We start from the raw sequence: 19,384 nt of genomic DNA on the forward strand, positions 1-19,384 counted from the left end.
AACAAGTCCCATACTGCTCCCCAGCCTAGAAGGCTGGCATCTGTGGTCACAATCACCCAGGAAGGTCTCTGGAAGCATTTGCCCTGAGACAGATGATCCTGAGAAATCCACCACGAGAGAACTTGACAACTGGTCCAGATCTTCTGAGACAGATATGAATGATCTCCGTTCCATTGTCTGTGCATGCATAATTGCAGAGTTCTCAAATGGAATCGAGCAAAGGGAATGTCCATGGAAGCGACCATCAGACCAATTACCTCCATACACTGAGCCACTGATGGCCGAAAAGTAGACTGTAGAGAGAGGCTAGAGGAGAGAAGCTTGGATTTTCTGACCCTAAGAAACAAGCCCTAAGAAACAAACCCTTGTAGCTGGAACAAGGGAACTCTTCTCCAGATTCAGTTTCCATCCGTGGGAACGTAGAAAAGAAAAGATCTCTGTATGAGAGAGTTTGTTTTTTGAAAAGATGGCACCTGAACCAATATGTCGTCACCACAATTCCCGAGGCTTGACAACTGCCAAGAGAGCCTCCAGAACCTTTGAGAAAATTCTGGGAGCTGTAGCAAGGAGGCCAAACAGAAGAGCAATAAACTGAAAGTGCATGTCTAGAAAAGCAAATCTCAGGATCTGGTGATGATTCCTGTGGATAGGAACATGAAGATATGCGTCCTTCAGGTCTATGGTCGTCATAAACTGACCTTCGACCAAGGGAAGAATTGAACGAACGAATGGTTTCCATTTTGAAGGACGGAACCCTGAGAAACTTGTTGAGACACTTTAGGTCTAAAATGGTTTGGAAAGTTCACTCTTTTTTGGGAACCACAAACAGTTTGAATAAAATCCCAGACCTTGTTCTCTTACTGGAACAATCACTCACAGGGAGGAAAGGTCCTGAACACAATGTAAGAATTTACCTCTATTTACCTGATCTGCAGATAACCTTGAGAGGATAAATCTGCCCTTAAGAGGATGAGATTTGAAATGTATTTTGTAATTCTGAGATACTATGTCCACAGCCCAAGGATTTGTGACATCTCGTATCCACGCTTGACAAAAAAGGGAAAGTCCTCCCCCCCAACAATCACATTACCTAAAAATAAAAGTCCCAATAAACTGAAACATATATAGAAAGCCTCAGAGAAAACATCCCATAACCGCATGGAAAGTTAACCCCTTAGTCTCCCACATACATAAAGTGCCTGCATCCTGCCCAAATAAATCCTTCCTAAAGGATTAATTATGTCCCAATAATTACTGCAGAAAAATCTTCTCAAGTGCAAGTTTCCAATACCTAGAAGACAAAAGCACTTACCTGCAAATCCAGCTGTCCGGCAGGAAGACAGGTTACAAGGTGTGATAGGATACATACTCCTATCAGAGACCTGCAGAAAAAGAAAGAACAGAGTAACCAACTCTGGCTTTCTATACCAAGGGCAGCAGACATGTTAAAAAACCAAGCAAGGACTACCTCACAACTTTCTAACTGCTTAAAATCCACCACTACTCTTACTCAAGAGATTGACATGGACACAGCTAAATCCAAATCCTTGCTTGCAGGGAAAAAGTACCCGAAAAACATAAATTATGCTTACCTGATAATTTCATTTCCATCTGTATGGGAAGAATCCACAGCTGCATTCCTTACTTGTGGGAAATACTGAATCTGGCCAATAGGAGGAGGCAAAGGCTTAAATACCTCCCCCACTTCCTCATAACCCCAGTCATTCTGCCGAGGGAACAAGGAACAGTAGGAGAAATATCAGGGTGAAAAGGTGCCAGAAGAAAAAATGTAAAATTTAGGGCCGCCCATCGGAGAACACAGGCGGGAGCTGTGGACTCTTCCCATACAGATGGAAATTAAATTATCAGGTAAGCATAATTTATGTTTTCCTTTTTAATATATGGGGAGAGTCCACAGCTGCATGCCTTACTTGTGGGAAACATATACCCAAGCTCTAGAGTACATGGAATACTAACAGGAGGACCCTAATCTGAGGAAACCACAGCCTGCAAAACCTCTCCCCCGAAGGCTGCTTCAGCAGAAGTAAAAAGATCAAAACTTGTAAAATTTTGGAAAAAGGAGAACCAGTTAGCCGCCTTACAAATCTGATCCATAGGGGCCTCATTTTTGAAGGTCCAAGAGGAAACCATTGTTCGCGTAGAATGAGCCATAATTCTCAGAGGAGGATTATGTCCTGCTGTTTCTATGCTAAACGGATGACACTCCTCAGACAAAAAGATAAGAAAGTCGAAGAGGCCCTCTGACCCCTACAGTTCCCGGAAAAGAGAATAAACAGAGAAAGGTTTGTCTAAATTCCTTTGTGGCCCTAATATAGAACTTCAAGGCACAAACCACATTCAGAAATACGTTGTAAATGTTCCTTCAACAAAGAAGGAATAGGACATAAGAAAGGAACCACAATCTCTTGATTGATGTTGCAAATTGACACACTATTAGAAAGAAAACCTAAATTGGTTCATAGAACAGCCTTATCGGCATAAAAAGTCAGATAAGGAGGGATGCATTGCAAGTCAGCAATCAGATACTCTGCATGCAGAAGCAATAGCCAGTAGGAAAGGAACCTTCCAAGACAACAATTTAATGTCTACTTCATGCATAGGCTCCAACGGAGCCCGTTGCAAAACATTAAGGACAAGATTTAAACTCCAAGGAGGAGCCTTATATCTAAACACAGGTCTGACCCCAGCAGAGCCTTAACAAATAGCTGCACATCTGGAAGCTCGGCAGTATCACAGACAGGACCGAAAACTGTCCCTTCAGGGGACTTGCAGAAAATCCCTTCTCCAGTTCATCCTGGAGAACAGAATAAGTAGGTCCTCCACACCTTATGATAGATGTGATGAGCAACCAGCTTACGAGCTTGAATGAGAGTAAAAATAACTAACTCTCTCAGAAAACCTTCTCTTGGCTAGGACTAAGCGTTCAATCTCCACGCAGTCAGCCTCAGAGAATCAAGACATTGATGAACAAAGACCTTGGTCAGCAGATCCCTGCGACAAGGTAACTTCCACAGAGGAGATGACATCCCTACTAGATCCGCGAACCATATCCTTTGCGGCCAAAATGGAGCAGTCAGTATCACTGACGCCTGCTTGACTCGAGCCACTACACTAGAAAGTAGTGGTAACGGTCGGACAGGATAAAATTAGATGAACCTCCAAGGCACCGCTAACGCATCCGTTAGCTCCGTCTGAGGATCCCTGTACCTCGACCCCTATTTGGGTAGCTTGGTATTGGATGGATGGAGAGACCATTCTCCCGGATGAAAGGGATTGTCTCCTGAGGAAATCCGCTTCCCAATTGTCCACACCCGGAATGTGGATCGCCGACAGCAAACAAATGCGGGTCTACCCCACACCAGAATCCGAGATACTTCCCTCAAAACTAGGGAGCTTCTCGTTCCCCCTGATGGTTGATGTAAGCCACTGAGGATATATTGTTTAATTGGAATCTGATTAACTGGGACGAACCTAGCAGAGGCCAAACCGTCAGAGCATTGTATATTGCCTGAAGATCCAAAATTAGATCAGGAGGGAGCTTTACCTCCTGAGAACAGAGGCCCTGTGCCTTCCTGGCACCCCAAACAGCTCCCCATCCTGACAGACTCGCAACCCTAGTCACAATCACCCAGGATGGTCTTCAGACGGACGTCCCTCAGGACAAGTGATCCGGACAAAACCACCAAGAGAGCAATTCTCCCGATTGGTTGTCCAGAGAAATCTGTTGAGACAGATCTGAATGATCGCCGTTCCACTAGTTCAGCATGCACAATTGCAACAGTCTGAGGTGAAACCTGGCAAAGGAAATGTCCAAGCTGGACACCATGAGACCAATCACCTCCATACACCGAGCCACAGATGGCCTTAAGGAGATCTGGAGGGAAAGACATGTTGAAGCTAGCTTGCAAAGTCTCTGGTCTGTTAGAAATATTCTCATGTCTATGGAGAATATTATAGTACCTGAGAATTCTACCCTGGACAAGAGAACACTCTCTAGATTATCTGTCATCCATGGGATCAAAGAAGACAGGAGATATTCCGAATGGTCCACTCTTCGAAAAAGGTCTTTAGCTAGTCCAAACGGAAGGGCAATAAACTGGAAGTGCTGGTCCAGGAAAGCAAACCGTCCTTGAGGATTGGTATGAGAAGGGAGCATCCTTCAGATCTATCGTGGTCATTAACTACCCCTTCTCAAACGAGGGGAAGAATGAACCTTATTGTCTCCCTCTTAAACGAGGGGACATTTAAAAACCTGCTTGAGCACTTTAGGTCCAGAATCGGATGGCAAGTTCCCTCTTTCTTAGGAACCACAAAAAGGTTTGAATAGTATCCCAAACCTCTCACTGTGATAGGCACCAGGACAATAACTCCTAGATGACAGATCTCGTACACACCCCAGAAAGGCTTCCCTCCTTTCTGGTTAGGAAGACAGGAGGAATCTGCCCTTGGGTGGCTGAGACTTAAAACCTATCTTGTAACTCTGAGCTATGACCTCCAGGACCCATGGATCTTGCATGTCCCTGAACCAAGCGAGTAAAAAGAGAAACATACTGCCCCCTACACAATCCAGAAGAGGACCGGGGACCACCCATTCATGCCGACGTAGACTCGGCGGGCTTCTTGCTCTGCTTGGATTTTTTCCAGGACTGAGCCGGCTTCCAAGAGCTGTTGGTTTGCTCTGGCTTAGCGGAGAACTGCTGACATGGGCTTTATCAGAACAAAAAGAACGAAAATTGGCCCTTAGAAGAGGGGGAAAAGGAATCCAATCCTGCCCCATTAATTCTTAATGATGTTCACCATCTAACAGGAGCCGGGAAGGATAAGGTACCACCCTGTCCTCAAACTCTATCCAATTTAGGAATTAAAGGTTCATCAGGCAATTTGGCCTCTGGAACCTCTGAATTCGCCAAAAACTTCTTTTAGAAGAAAGAGCAAATTCCTAAACTAAAATCTGGTTCCTCCCAGGCCGGAGGTTTAGAGGCAGCAGATTCTGACCCAGAATGTTCATACTCTGAAGTCTCAGAAAGAACTTCATGCTTGTATAACCCTCAGTTAAATCCAATAAATTATCTGATGTACTCTGGGAAGGAGTGCAATATGTAACCTTTTGCTTGCGCTTAGCAGGGCAAGGTAAAGCATTAAAGGCCGCAGACACTGCCGTCTGAACTGCGCAGTAATGTCTGGTGAAAAAAAAAAAACCTCCAGATGGAGGATCGGCAATGCCATGGGAAAACTGCATGTGTAGAGATATAAGAATGTAGGGTACGCACCTCATTGGACGACAACTCCGTGGTTTCAAACATGTTTGATATTATCACATTATCAAGGCATATGGAACATAATTGAGAGGGCGGAACTAATGCCTCCTCACCATATAAACAGGAATTACTCATTAGGAATAAAGGGAGTGCCCTCTAAAGTAACAGAATCCTCCATCGCTAGCACAGTAACCGGAGAACTAGAGAAAGAAAACATCTTATTTTATTAAACAAAACGGCACCCTTATACCCCAATGGCTGGGGCACTCACCACCTCCTATGACCCAGACAGTACAGAGATTTATGACTCCTCTCCAACACCCGGTCAGGAAAAAGGGAATGAATCACATGGTGTACAATGCAGGACCGTCCCTGCTATGAGAAAGCGCACCAAGCTTGTAAGCTGCATAGCTCTCAAAGTGAAACCTGTATATTCCATAACAGCCTATGAGCCCAGAACATCTCACACATAAAGCAGCATAAAATCAAATAAACATAAGATTATTCCCCCCTGTTCAATAATGAGATAGTAACCCTTGATTCTATACAGATAAAAGGAGTCACACTGTGACCCCGTCTTCTTGCGTTATCATACATGTATAAAATATGAAACAATCTTACCAGAATCTACGCCGTGGATCAGGAACACGGCCCTTCAAGTGTGACGAATAGTAGCATCGCTTCTGACATGGACTTGAGTGCATAAAGCAGGCAGCGAAACACGGCAACGCTGATTGCCTATGGAGCTGTTAATAGGAGTTGGGATGGTTTCGCAGAAAGACTCTCCCTGCATCTCCAGACTCTAACTTTTATCCAGTCTCTCACTGAGAGGCTGAAAGGACTACTTAAAACGCCAGTCCCATCTCAAAGAGTACTACCCTCCATAAGAGACTACTACAAAATCTTCTGACACTTCTCTGCCAACCTCCTGTGACGAAAGGCAAAGAATAACTGGGGTTATAAGGAAGTGGGGGAGGTATTTAAGCCTTTGGGTGGAGTGTCTTTGCCTTCTCCTGGTGGCCAGGTTCAGTATTTCCAACAAGTAAGGAATGCAGCTGTGGACTCTTCCCATATTAAGATGGAAAAGGAATCCATTCTTCAGACACCGAACTTCACCTCCTCCATTGACAGAGGCAAAGAGAATGACTGCGGGTTATGGGTAAGAGAAGTGACACTTAACAACTTTGCTGTGGTGCTCCTTGCCTCCTACTGCTGGCCAGGAGTGAATATCCCACTAGTAATTGGAATGACGTTGTGGACCCGCCATGTCTTAGGAAAGACATGTCTAATACTAAAGCAACATATTCATGTTTGGTATTAAAATACACATGCTCAGCCAAACTAAATAATACCATATCAAATTGACCAAATAGTTTATTGAGCTATAAAATATGAGTATTAAATAGACATTTGATATCCCTGTAATTGAGAAACAGAATATTTTATATATGAAATTAAACTACACTCCTACTCCTGTTGCCCACTAGTGTCCGATATGGGAATTACAGCCAGAGAAATTCAATTTAAGGAAATTAAATGGCATTACCAGTAACCTATGAGAAGTGAGCTCCGGCTCAAAGGGCATAACCAGATCCTATTGGAATGATTACAGAATGAAGGAGTGGCTTATGACCGATATAGGCTTTCACTCTATGCAAGAGAAGACAGTCTCACTTTGTAAGAGAGAGATACACACATTTTGGGCCTATACTTTCTCTGACTCCTGGCTGGAACACTCTCTGTGAACAAGAGAGATACTCTGTGACCTGTACCCTTGCAAAACAAGTGGAATATTCCTTCACGTATGACCAATAGAATATCCGGAAGCTGAAACTCTCAATTTGGTTATCTGGTAATGTATGTGAATTTAAGATTCTTTTTATATTAAACAGGCCTTAGCAAAGAAATTCTTTATAGCATAGTATATCTGCAGCTGTGAATTAAAAGGTATCTTATTTTTATATTTAATATTAATTAGACCAGGGTAGTAAGTGTACTAGTGTTAAATATTATTAAGAAAGGACTTATTTATTTTAATGTCATAAGTTATTTGTAGTTATTGTGATATATTTTAGAATTTGTTTTATTGTGGCTAAATAAGAAGTTATCTTATGCTAGATTAATTGGTATATGTTGAATTGGTAGTATTGTGTAACAATCTCTGGGTTTAAGTGAAGTATATTAGATTATATTGGGTTAAACATAGTGAATTATATTTCCCTGGAAATTCCAATAGATTAGCGCTGCAGAATCTGTTGGTGCTCTACAAATAACCGATAATAATAATAATAATAGTTTGAGTTAAACTAAGATTTCATTGTGAGATTTGAACATAGGTGAATATAACGTTGTTAAATAAGCTATATATATTGAATTGATTAAACTTTCTGGCTATTTATAAATTATTCAAGTATAATTCCTGTGTGATATTTCATAAGCAATTAATTTTGAGTTGAGGTTAATTTATAGAGATATTGTGTCCATAATACTGAGGTACCTTTAATTAATTTTGAGTGTTTCGTCCATACATGGGATAAAAAAACATATTTGGTCATAATTAATACATTATTTTCTGCATAAATATAATCAATGTGTTTATAGAGAGAGTAACTGGTCAGAATAAATAAGTTAAATATTAATGTTCATAATGTTATTGTCGTAATTTCTAGATATCTCATTAGCATTTTGGAATACACTACAGAGATTATATAACGTTTCACTGGAGTATACTGACAATTTCTACCATATCAGAATTGATATGGCTGACGATAATTTTATGATTATTAATAGTCATAAATCCATTAATCAAAAATATTGTTACGTAAAAATATATAACACTTTGGAGGTTACTGCTGAGATTAAATAATATTATAACCTAGGATATACATATATAACAGCAACTTTGAACATTAAAATGTAACCCCTTTAAGTCCAGGGCAAGTGATTAATATCAGAACGAAGTTCCGGTGTAAATACTTGCTTAAAAAATTAAATCACCCAATTGTTGATGTGATCAAGTGATTTCAAGGCCAGGATCGGATCATGTGGTACTGCCTACGATGCTAGGCACGCTCCCCAGTCTGATTTCGCATTAAACAAAAATAAGGAGGCTGAAGGAGGCCAAGAAAAGTAGGACGTTCCATGCCGTCCTAAGGACATTAAAGCCGAGCACTGTTATGACGGCATAGAACGTCCTGATGTAAAGGGGTTAAACAAACTTCAAACTTAAACTATAGCTATAACAGTGTTCTCCCCAGGACCTTTTTAGCAAATGAACCACCCAGCTGATTTTACTGACCACCCCATTAAAAATCTTGCCAATCTTAAAGGGACACTGAACCTAATTGTTTTTCCTGATTAAGATAGAGCATGCATATTTAAGCAACTTTCTAATTTACTCCTATTATCAATTTTTCTTGGTTCTCTTGCTATCTTTCTTTGAAAAAGACATCTAAGCTATTTTTTGGTTCAGACCCTGGACAGCACATAGTTTGGTTGGTTAAATTAATCCACTAATCAGCAAGAACAACCCAGGTTGTTCACCAAAAAATGGGCCGGCATCTAAACTTATATTCTTGATTTTCAAATAAAGAAAATTTGATATTAGGAGTAAATTCGAAAGTTGCTTAAAATGACATGCTCTATCTAAATCACAAAGGAAAAAATGTGGGTTCAGTGTCCCTTTAAGCTAAAATTAGCTAATATTAAAAATGTTCAAATTTTTTTTGCACAAATTATCATCAAATGCATTTATGTTAAATTTTGCTATTAATTTGTACTTTGGATAGCTGAAAATGATGATATAATAGAAAATATTACACTGTCCCACCAGGCTACATCATAAGTGCTTAATTTTACACTGATGTTATGCAACATTTAAATAGTAAACCACAAAATGTAATTTTTAACTAATGGTTTTGGACATTCAGCACATAAAAATATTAAAATCACTAAGTTTATATTACATATTATAAAAACAGCTACCGTTCTTAAGTAAAAACAATAATTTTGCCATAAGCACTGTTCATTTTAGCACTTTTATTTTAGGAAACATTAAGACACAGACCTGGGCACCAGAATTCTGGAACTCCTTGCAGGCCTCTGGGAAGATATCATATGCAACAACAGGATAGCCATGCTTCAGAAGATTTTTAGCCATTGGATTTCCCATATTGCCAAGTCCAACAAAACCAACTGGGGTTTTGGAGGCCATTGACCTAAAAACTGATACAAGAAAAATATTGATGTTAATAAAAAAAACACACAATAGAAAAAGTAAAAGTACCGTAATTAAACACATACATAGGAATTCTAATCCCTAAAACAGAGCACTGTAAGTGCCAATAAAAAGCAACAAAAACGTTAAACAAAATGTATTAGTATTACTTCTTTTCTTTTAAAAAGGGACAGTCTACTCAAAATTAAACTTCCATTATTCAGATAGGACTTGTAATTTTAATCAACTTTCCAATTTACTTTTATCATCAAATTTGCTTTTTTTCTTGGTATTCTTAGTTGAAACTAAACCTAGACAGACTCATATGCTAATTTCTAAGCCCTTGAGGGCTGCCTCTTATTACATGCTTTTCAACACAGAGAGACTGAAAGTACACGTGGGCCATATAGATAAAACCATGCTCAGGCACAGAAAATTATTTAAGATTTAGCACAACACAATGCTAAATGCAAGTCAATAGATAATAAACAGTCACAGTCAGGGCTTGTCAAACACAGGAGCCTGGGAGCCACCAGAATTTTATAACTGGCTCCTAACTTTTTGGGTTATTCTCCATATATCTATTTACAGACCCAGAACTTTTTTTTTCACTTTCTGCAATGAAATTTTTTTAGTGAAAAATTTTCATACCGTCATTTTTAAATAAAAACATAATTTATGCTTACCTGATAAATTCCTTTCTTCTGTTGTGTGATCAGTCCACGGGTCATCATTACTTCTGGGATATAACTCCTCCCCAACAGGAAATGCAAGAGGATTCACCCAGCAGAGCTGATATAGCTCCTCCCCTCTACGTCAGTCCCAGTCATTCGACCAAGAATCAACGAGAAAGGAGTAACCAAGGGTGAAGTGGTGACTGGAGTATAATTTAAAAGATATTTACCTGCCTTAAAAACAGGGCGGGCCGTGGACTGATCACACAACAGAAGAAAGGAATTTATCAGGTAAGCATAAATTATGTTTTCTTCTGTTATGTGTGATCAGTCCACGGGTCATCATTACTTCTGGGATACCAATACCAAAGCAAAAGTACACGGATGACGGGAGGGATAGGCAGGCTCATTATACAGAAGGAACCACTGCCTGAAGAACCTTTCTCCCAAAAATAGCCTCCGAAGAAGCAAAAGTGTCAAATTTGTAAAATTTGGAAAAAGTATGAAGCGAAGACCAAGTTGCAGCCTTGCAAATCTGTTCAACAGAGGCCTCATTCTTAAAGGCCCAAGTGGAAGCCACAGCTCTAGTGGAATGAGCTGTAATTCTTTCAGGAGGCTGCTGTCCAGCAGTCTCATAGGCTAAACGTATTATGTTACGAAGCCAAAAAGAGAGAGAGGTAGCAGAAGCTTTTTGACCTCTCCTCTGTCCAGAATAAACGACAAACAGGGAAGAAGTTTGACGAAACTCTTTAGTTGCCTGCAAGTAGAACTTGAGGGCACGAACTACATCCAGATTGTGTAGAAGACGTTCCTTCTTTGAAGAAGGATTTGGACACAAGGATGGAACAACAATCTCTTGATTGATATTCCTGTTAGTAACTACCTTAGGTAAGAACCCAGGTTTAGTACGCAGAACTACCTTGTCTGAGTGAAAAATCAGATAAGGAGAATCACAATGTAATGCTGATAACTCAGAGACTCTTCGAGCCGAGGAAATAGCCATTAAAAACAGAACTTTCCAAGATAACAATTTTATATCAATGGAATGAAGGGGTTCAAACGGAACACCCTGTAAAACGTTAAGAACTAAGTTTAAACTCCATGGTGGAGCAACAGCTTTAAACACAGGCTTGATCCTAGCTAAAGCCTGACAAAAGGCCTGGACGTCTGGATTTTCTGACAGACGCCTGTGTAACAAGATGGACAGAGCTGAAATCTGTCCCTTTAATGAACTAGCCGATAAACCCTTTTCTAAGCCCTCTTGTAGAAAGGCCAAGATCCTAGAGATCCTAACCTTACTCCAGGAGTAACGTTTGGATTCACACCAGTATAGGTATTTACGCCATATTTTATGGTAAATCTTTCTGGTAACAGGCTTCCTAGCCTGTATCAGGGTATCAATAACCGACTCAGAAAAACCACGTTTTGATAAAATCAAGCGTTCAATTTCCAAGCAGTCAGTTTCAGAGAAGTTAGATTTTGATGTTTGAACGGACCCTGTATCAGAAGGTCCTGTCTTAGAGGTAGAGACCAAGGTGGACAGGATGACATGTCCACTAGATCTGCATACCAAGTCCTGCGTGGCCATGCAGGTGCTATTAGATCACTGATGCTCTCTCCTGTTTGATTTTGGCAATCAATCGAGGAAGCAGCGGGAAGGGTGGAAACACATAAGCCATCCCGAAGTTCCAAGGTGCTGTCAAAGCATCTATCAGAACCGCTCCCGGATCCCTGGATCTGGACCCGTAGTGAGGAAGTTTGGCGTTCTGGCGAGACGCCATGAGATCTATCTCTGGTTTGCCCCAACGTCGAAGTATTTGGGCAAAGACCTCCGGATGAAGTTCCCACTCCCCCGGATGAAAAGTCTGGCGACTCAAGAAATCCGCCTCCCAGTTCTCCACTCCCGGGATGTGGATTGCTGACAGGTGGCAAGAGTGAGACTCTGCCCATCGAATTATCTTTGATACTTCCATCATTGCTAGGGAGCTTTTTGTCCCTCCCTGATGGTTGATGTAAGCTACAGTCGTGATATTGTCCGACTGAAACCTGATGAACCCCCGAGTTGTTAATTGGGGCCAAGCCAGAAGGGCATTGAGAACTGCTCTCAATTCCAGAATGTTTATTGGAAGGAGACTCTCCTCCTGATTCCATAATCCCTGAGCCTTCAGAGAATTCCAGACAGCGCCCCAACCTAGTAGGCTGGCGTCTGTTGTTACAATTGTCCAGTCTGGCCTGCTGAATGGCATCCCCCTGGACAGGTGTGGCCGATGAAGCCACCATAGAAGAGAATTTCTGGTCTCTTGATTCAGATTCAGAGTAGGGGACAAATCTGAGTAATCCCCATTCCACTGACTTAGCATGCATAATTGCAGCGGTCTGAGGTGTAGGCGTGCAAAAGGTACTATGTCCATTGCCGCTACCATTAAGCCGATCACCTCCATGCATTGAGCTACTGACGGGTGTTGAATGGAATGAAGGACACGGCATGCATCTTGAAGTTTTGTTAACCTGTCCTCTGTCAGGTAAATCTTCATTTCTACAGAATCTATAAGAGTCCCCAAGAATGGAACTCTTGTGAGAGGAAAAAGAGAACTCTTCTTTTCGTTCACTTTCCATCCATGCGACCTTAGAAATGCCAGAACTAACTCTGTCTGAGACTTGGCAGTTTGAAAGCTTGAAGCCTGTATTAGAATGTCGTCTAGATACGGAGCTACCGAAATCCCTCGCGGTCTTAGTACCGCCAGGAGGGCACCTAGAATCTTTGTGAAGATTCTTGGGGCCGTAGCCAATCCGAATGGAAGAGCTACAAACTGGTAGTGCCTGTCTAGGAAGGCAAACCGTAGATACCGGTGATGATCTTTGTGGATCGGTATGTGAAGGTAAGCATCTCTTAAATCCACTGTGGTCATGTACTGACCCTTTTGGATCATGGGCAAGATTGTCCGAATAGTTTCCATTTTGAACGATGGAACTCTTAGGAATTTGTTTAGAATCTTTAAATCTAAGATTGGTCTGAAGGTTCCCTCTTTTTTGGGAACCACAAACAGGTTTGAGTAGAACCCTTGTCCTTGTTCCGACCGCGGAACCGGATGGATCACTCCCATTAATAACAGATCTTGTACACAGCGTAGAAACGCTTCTTTCTTTATCTGGTTTGTTGACAATCTTGACAGATGAAATCTCCCTCTTGGGGGAGATAATTTGAAGTCTAGAAGGTATCCCTGAGATATGATCTCTAGCGCCCAGGGATCCTGAATATCTCTTGCCCAGGCCTGGGCGAAGAGAGAAAGTCTGCCCCCCACTAGATCCGGTCCCGGATCGGGGGCTCTCGGTTCATGCTGTCTTTGGGGCAGCAGCAGGTTTCCTGGCCTGTTTGCCCTTGTTCCAGGACTGGTTGGGCTTCCAGCCTTGCCTGTAACGAGCAACAGCTCCTTCCTGTTTTGGTGCAGTGGAGGTTGATGCTGCTCCTGTTTTGAAATTCCGAAAGGGACGAAAATTAGACTGTCTAGCCTTAGCTTTGGCTTTGTCTTGAGGTAGGGCGTGGCCCTTACCTCCTGTAATGTCAGCGATAATTTCTTTCAAACCGGGCCCAAATAAGGACTGCCCCTTGAAAGGTATATTAAGTAATTTGGACTTAGAAGTAACATCAGCTGACCAGGATTTTAGCCACAGTGCCCTACGTGCCTGTATGGCGAATCCTGAGTTCTTAGCCGTAAGTTTGGTTAAATGTACTACGGCCTCCGAAATGAATGAATTAGCTAGTTTAAGGACTCTAAGCCTGTCCATAATGTCGTCTAGCGTATATGAACTAAGGTTCTCTTCCAGAGACTCAATCCAAAATGCTGCCGCAGCCGTAATCGGCGCGATACATGCAAGGGGTTGCAAAATAAAACCTTGTTGAACAAACATTTTCTTAAGGTAACCCTCCAATTTTTTATCCATTGGATCTGAAAAGGCACAGCTATCCTCCACCGGGATAGTGGTACGCTTAGCTAGAGTAGAAACTGCTCCCTCCACCTTAGGGACCGTTTGCCATAAGTCCCGAGTGGTGGCGTCTATTGGAAACATCTTTCTAAATATTGGAGGGGGTGAGAACGGCACACCGGGTCTATCCCACTCCTTAGTAACAATTTCAGTTAATCTCTTAGGTATAGGAAAAACGTCAGTACTCGCCGGTACCGCAAAGTATTTATCCAACCTACATAGTTTCTCTGGTATTGCAACGGTGTTACAATCATTGAGAGCTGCTAAGACCTCCCCTAGTAATACACGGAGGTTCTCCAATTTAAATTTAAAATTTGAAATATCTGAATCCAATCTGTTTGGATCAGAACCGTCACCCACAGAATGAAGCTCTCCGTCCTCATGCTCTGCAAGCTGTGACGCAGTATCAGACATGGCCCTAGTATTGTCAGCGCACTCTGTTCTCACCCCAGAGTGATCACGCTTGCCTCTTAGCTCAGGTAATTTAGACAAAACTTCAGTCATAACAGTAGCCATATCTTGTAATGTTATCTGTAATGGCCGCCCAGATGTACTAGGCGCCATAATATCACGCACCTCCCGGGCGGGAGATGCAGGTACTGCCGCGTGAGGCGAGTTAGTCGGCATAACTCTCCCCTCGCAGATTGGTGAAATTTGTTCACATTGTACAGATTGACTTTTATTTAAAGTAGCATCAATACAGTTAGTACATAAATTTCTATTGGGCTCCACCTTGGCATTGGAACAAATGACACAGATATCCTCTGAGTCAGACATGTTTAACACACTAGCAATAACTTGCAACCTGGTTATAATCTTTTTTAGCAAAAACGTACTGTGCCTCAAAGAGGTACTTAAACGATTAAATGATTAAATGACAGTTGAGATAATAAACTGAGAACAGTTATAGCATCAACTTTAAAACAACACAACTTTTAGCAAAGGTTTTGTTCCCATTAGTAAGATAACATAACTAAATTTGACATAAAAATTATTGAGTAACGTCTTTATCCACAGTCAATATAAAAAATTCTCACAGCTCTGCTGAGAGAATGTACCTCCCTTCAAGAAGTTTGAAGACCCCTGAGATCTGTCAGAGATGAACCGGATCATGCAGGAAAAATAATAGCTGACTGGAAATTGTTGATGCGTAGCAAAGAGCGCCAAAAACGGCCCCTCCCTCTCACACACAGCAGTGAAGAGAAACGAAACTGTCACAATTCAAAATAAACTACTGCCAAGTGGAAAATAAAGCCCAAACATTTATTTACTCAGTACCTCAGCAGTGTAAACGATTCTACATTCCAGTAAAAACGTTTAACATGATATAATACTTATTAAAAAGATTAGTGACCTTTAACAAAGTAGTTCCGGTGAAGTACCATTCCCAGAATACTGAAGTGTATACATACATGTCATTATAACGGTATAGCAGGATTTTCTCATCAATTCCATTCAGAAAATAAAAAACTGCTACATACCTCAATGCAGATTCATCTGCCCCTGTCCCCTGATCTGAAGCTTTTACCTCCCTCAGATGGCCGAGAACAGCAATATGATCTTAACTACTCCGGTTAAAATCATAGTAAAAACTCTGGTAGATTCTTCCTCAAAGTCTGCCAGAGAAGTAATAACACGCTCCGGTGCTATTATAAAATAACAAACTTTTGATTGAAGTCATAAAAACTAAGTATAATCACCATAGTCCTCTCACACATCCTATCTAGTCGTTGGGTGCAAGAGAATGACTGGGACTGACGTAGAGGGGAGGAGCTATATCAGCTCTGCTGGGTGAATCCTCTTGCATTTCCTGTTGGGGAGGAGTTATATCCCAGAAGTAATGATGACCCGTGGACTGATCACACATAACAGAAGAAATAAATTTTAAATTAGGCAGTTACAGTAAAGCACCAGTTCAATTGTAATGTGTTTGTTAACTGGAGAATAAAGCAATAATTAAAGTTTTATAATATAGTGCAGTAGTTGAAAATTGCATTGCAAATTAGGTGCATTGCTCATATGAACGTCTTACATTCAGAAATAAACAGCTTTGCAGACTGTGAAAGGCTAGGGGCTTGAAACAATCTCAGTCAACGCACTACTGCTTGGCAGCGCTACTGAATATTTGACTGTTCACTTCAAACAGTACTTTGCTCTGTATGAACTGTGGTAAGGAAAACTTACAAAGTGCAGCCAGAGAACAGCTCTGTTTGAAAAGAACAGCCTAATGTGGAGCATTGATGAAAAGTTAAATTGCTAACAGTTCCTGCATGTGTCCTGTTTCTGCAGACATGCTGCATTTTCTGTGATGACATCTCAGATCACTGTATGTTCTGCCTTGGGGTTTACAGACACCAGTGTCTGGCTCCTAAATTTTAAACACATTTGTCGACCACTAGTCACTCATGTGATCAGTGGGCTGGAAGAAGGTTCTTAGATACAAAGTAATAACAGAGGTAATCTGTGTGTAGAGATCACAGAAGCTGAAACTTTACCAAATAAGTTAATTGGATATGTACAGTATTGGAAAAATGGGGTTGTGGACCCTTACCATGCCTTTTTCAGAATACTGTGAATATCCCTTTAACTCATTTGGGAAAAGCATCAGCCTTTGTGATGTATAATAGAATTTTGTTTTAAATGGGTGTGTATTATATTTGTTCTTCCAGTGTGTTTTTTTTTTAAATTTTTTATTTTATTTAAAGGGACACTGTACCCAATTTTTTTCTTTCGTGATTCATATAGAGCATGACATTTTAAGCAACTTTCTAATTTACTCCTATTATCAAAATTTCTTCATTCTCTTGGTATCTTTATTTGAAATGCAAGAAAGTTAGTTTAGATGCCTGCCCATTTTTGATGACCAACCTGGGTTGTTCTTGCCGATTGGTGGATAAACTCATCCACCAATAAAATAGTGCTGTCCATAGTTCTGAATAAAAATAAAAAAAGCTTAAATGTCTTTTTAAAATAAAGATAGCAAGAGAACGAAGAAAAATTTATAATAGGAATAAAATTAGAAAGTGGCTTAAAATTGCATGCTCTATGTGAATCATGAAAGAAAAAATTTGGGTTCAGTGTCCCTTTAAGATCTCTTTACTGGAATCGACTCTGAGGTCCCCAAGAGAGAAAGAGTAAATAATGCATCAGGTGATCATAAGAATAAACAGAAGCCATTATTTATTAGATCATACTCTAACCAGTATTATAAGGTCTGTGACATAATTAGGAGGAACCTTCCCATTCTAAGGGGTGACATTAAATTACGCAATTCCATAAATGATGGATGCCAATTCATTTACAAATGTAACTTGACACTGGGAAATATTTTATCTCCCAGTTTGTTGAAAACAAACCAGCCGCAAAGCTCTTGGCTGCACTTTAAAGACCCCTTTAGGTGCGGCAAAAGAACTTGTAAATCGTGTGATCATGTACACATTTCCACTACCTTTGTCTCTGCTACCTCGTCTGAGGTGTTTGAGACCAGGGGATGTGTGAAATGTTCGAACAAATTTGTTGTTTACCTTGTCGAGTGCACCCTGTGCTGCCGGCAATATGTGGGTAGAACCACAAGGGAGGTGGGCACTCGTATCAAGGAACATCTTGCGCATATCAGTCATGACAGAGCAGTATCAGCTCTTTCCAGGCATTTCCTGGAAGTTCATGGGGGCAATGTTGGATCCTTCAGGTGGAAGGCTATCGAACAGGTTATGAGACCCCCTTGTGGTGGTGATAAATTCCAGATATTATCTGGACAAGAGATATACTGGATCCATAAACTTGGTAGCCTGCTGCATGTGGGATTCAACTCAAAGTTCGATATCATCAACTACTGGCACCGCTAGAAATATTTTGTGCTAACCTTAGAATGTAAGGACCCCACTATCCATTATACTACTACCTTACATTTCATAAATCATGCTACATTTTATGTTGTGAGACTTGATACTATCTGTATTTATTTACTATGGAAGTGCCACAAACGCAATATGTTTTTGATCTTGTTTGTAACATACTGTGGTATGGGTAGCTTCAAAATGTTTAGCTAATACCAAATCATGTTGAATATTGCCTACGACACTAGGAGCATGTAGGTTTTTTTTCCCCCTTTTAAGCATTGATTCCACTTGGGGGTTTCTATTGCATCTTATCCCATCTCTTTTTATTATATTTTGTATACTGTATATTTTTTTTGAACATGTATTTACATATTTATCATATTTTCTTATGTTGTATTATGAAAGTTTTTTATGACAGGATGGTTTATCGCCTACTATGCCAACATGTCAATGTATAATATTTTGTGCAATGATTTCTGTTAATTGGATGCCTACATAGAGCAATCTTGACCTGGGGCAATTCCTTATCTTGCTTTGCAATTTTATTATCATTTGTATGTATTTTTCCCATGCATTTCTGTTGAGCAATAATCTCTTTTGTTGCTAGCTTTACATATAGTTGATACATTATTCGCAAAATACATCTTCAATAATGTATGTTGTGTACTGCCGTATGCATATATAAGTATCCCCTATTATATTGGTTAATGTGTTACATTTATAATCATTTAGTAACCCAGTCTATTTATTATGTACTCCATATGAGACATATTAGGGAAATAGTGTGTCCACGAACATGACATCTAATACTAATATATAAATATACTTTTCATCTACCATCATGTGTAAAGTTCTACTGGATGGTTCTACTTTCACACGTATGACTAAAATACCAATAGTTGGGATGAGGAGTAAGCAATATATTTATACACGTTTCCAGCCAAGTAACTAAAGGATTTAGTAAGGGTGTGTTGAGCTTCTCCAATGAGAGGAGCATATTTGTTTTAAATAGCATGCACATGCTGCATGATTTTAGGTTTATGACTACGGTCTGAGGACAGAAACCGGTCAAACTTTGTTTTCACCTTTTTAACCCTTGGTGTCCTGCTGTATACCCATGGATTACCTTTAATAAAGTATGTTTTTAATTTTAGCTGAGTGTCAGCATCACAAAGTGATTTGCAAGAGGGTTTTTGGAACATTCTCTTTTTTCTCAATACTTTGTTATATATCCTTTGTTGGCAATGACAGAGGTCAAACGTTTTCTATAAGTCTTCACAAGGTTGTCACACACTGTTGCTGGTATGTTGGCCCATTCCTGCATGCAGATCTCTTCTAGAGCAGTGATGTTTTGGGGCTGTCGCTGGGCAACACGGAATTTCAACTCCTGGA

The 19,384-nt window shown here is 40.6% G+C and overlaps 1 protein-coding gene across 1 annotated transcript in view; it reads right to left on the bottom strand.

The window, feature by feature from the left end:
• HIBADH (3-hydroxyisobutyrate dehydrogenase) overlaps positions 1 to 19,384 on the bottom strand; it is a 345,089-nt gene that overhangs the window by 316,548 nt on the left and 9,157 nt on the right. Inside the window, exon 2 of the mRNA XM_053714182.1 lies at positions 9,346 to 9,503. Coding sequence (XP_053570157.1) covers positions 9,346 to 9,503 — 158 coding nt within the window. The remainder of the gene's footprint in view (positions 1 to 9,345; positions 9,504 to 19,384) is intronic.

This window comes from Bombina bombina, chromosome 5 (genome assembly GCF_027579735.1).
Source record: "Bombina bombina isolate aBomBom1 chromosome 5, aBomBom1.pri, whole genome shotgun sequence".
NCBI lineage: Eukaryota > Metazoa > Chordata > Amphibia > Anura > Bombinatoridae > Bombina > Bombina bombina.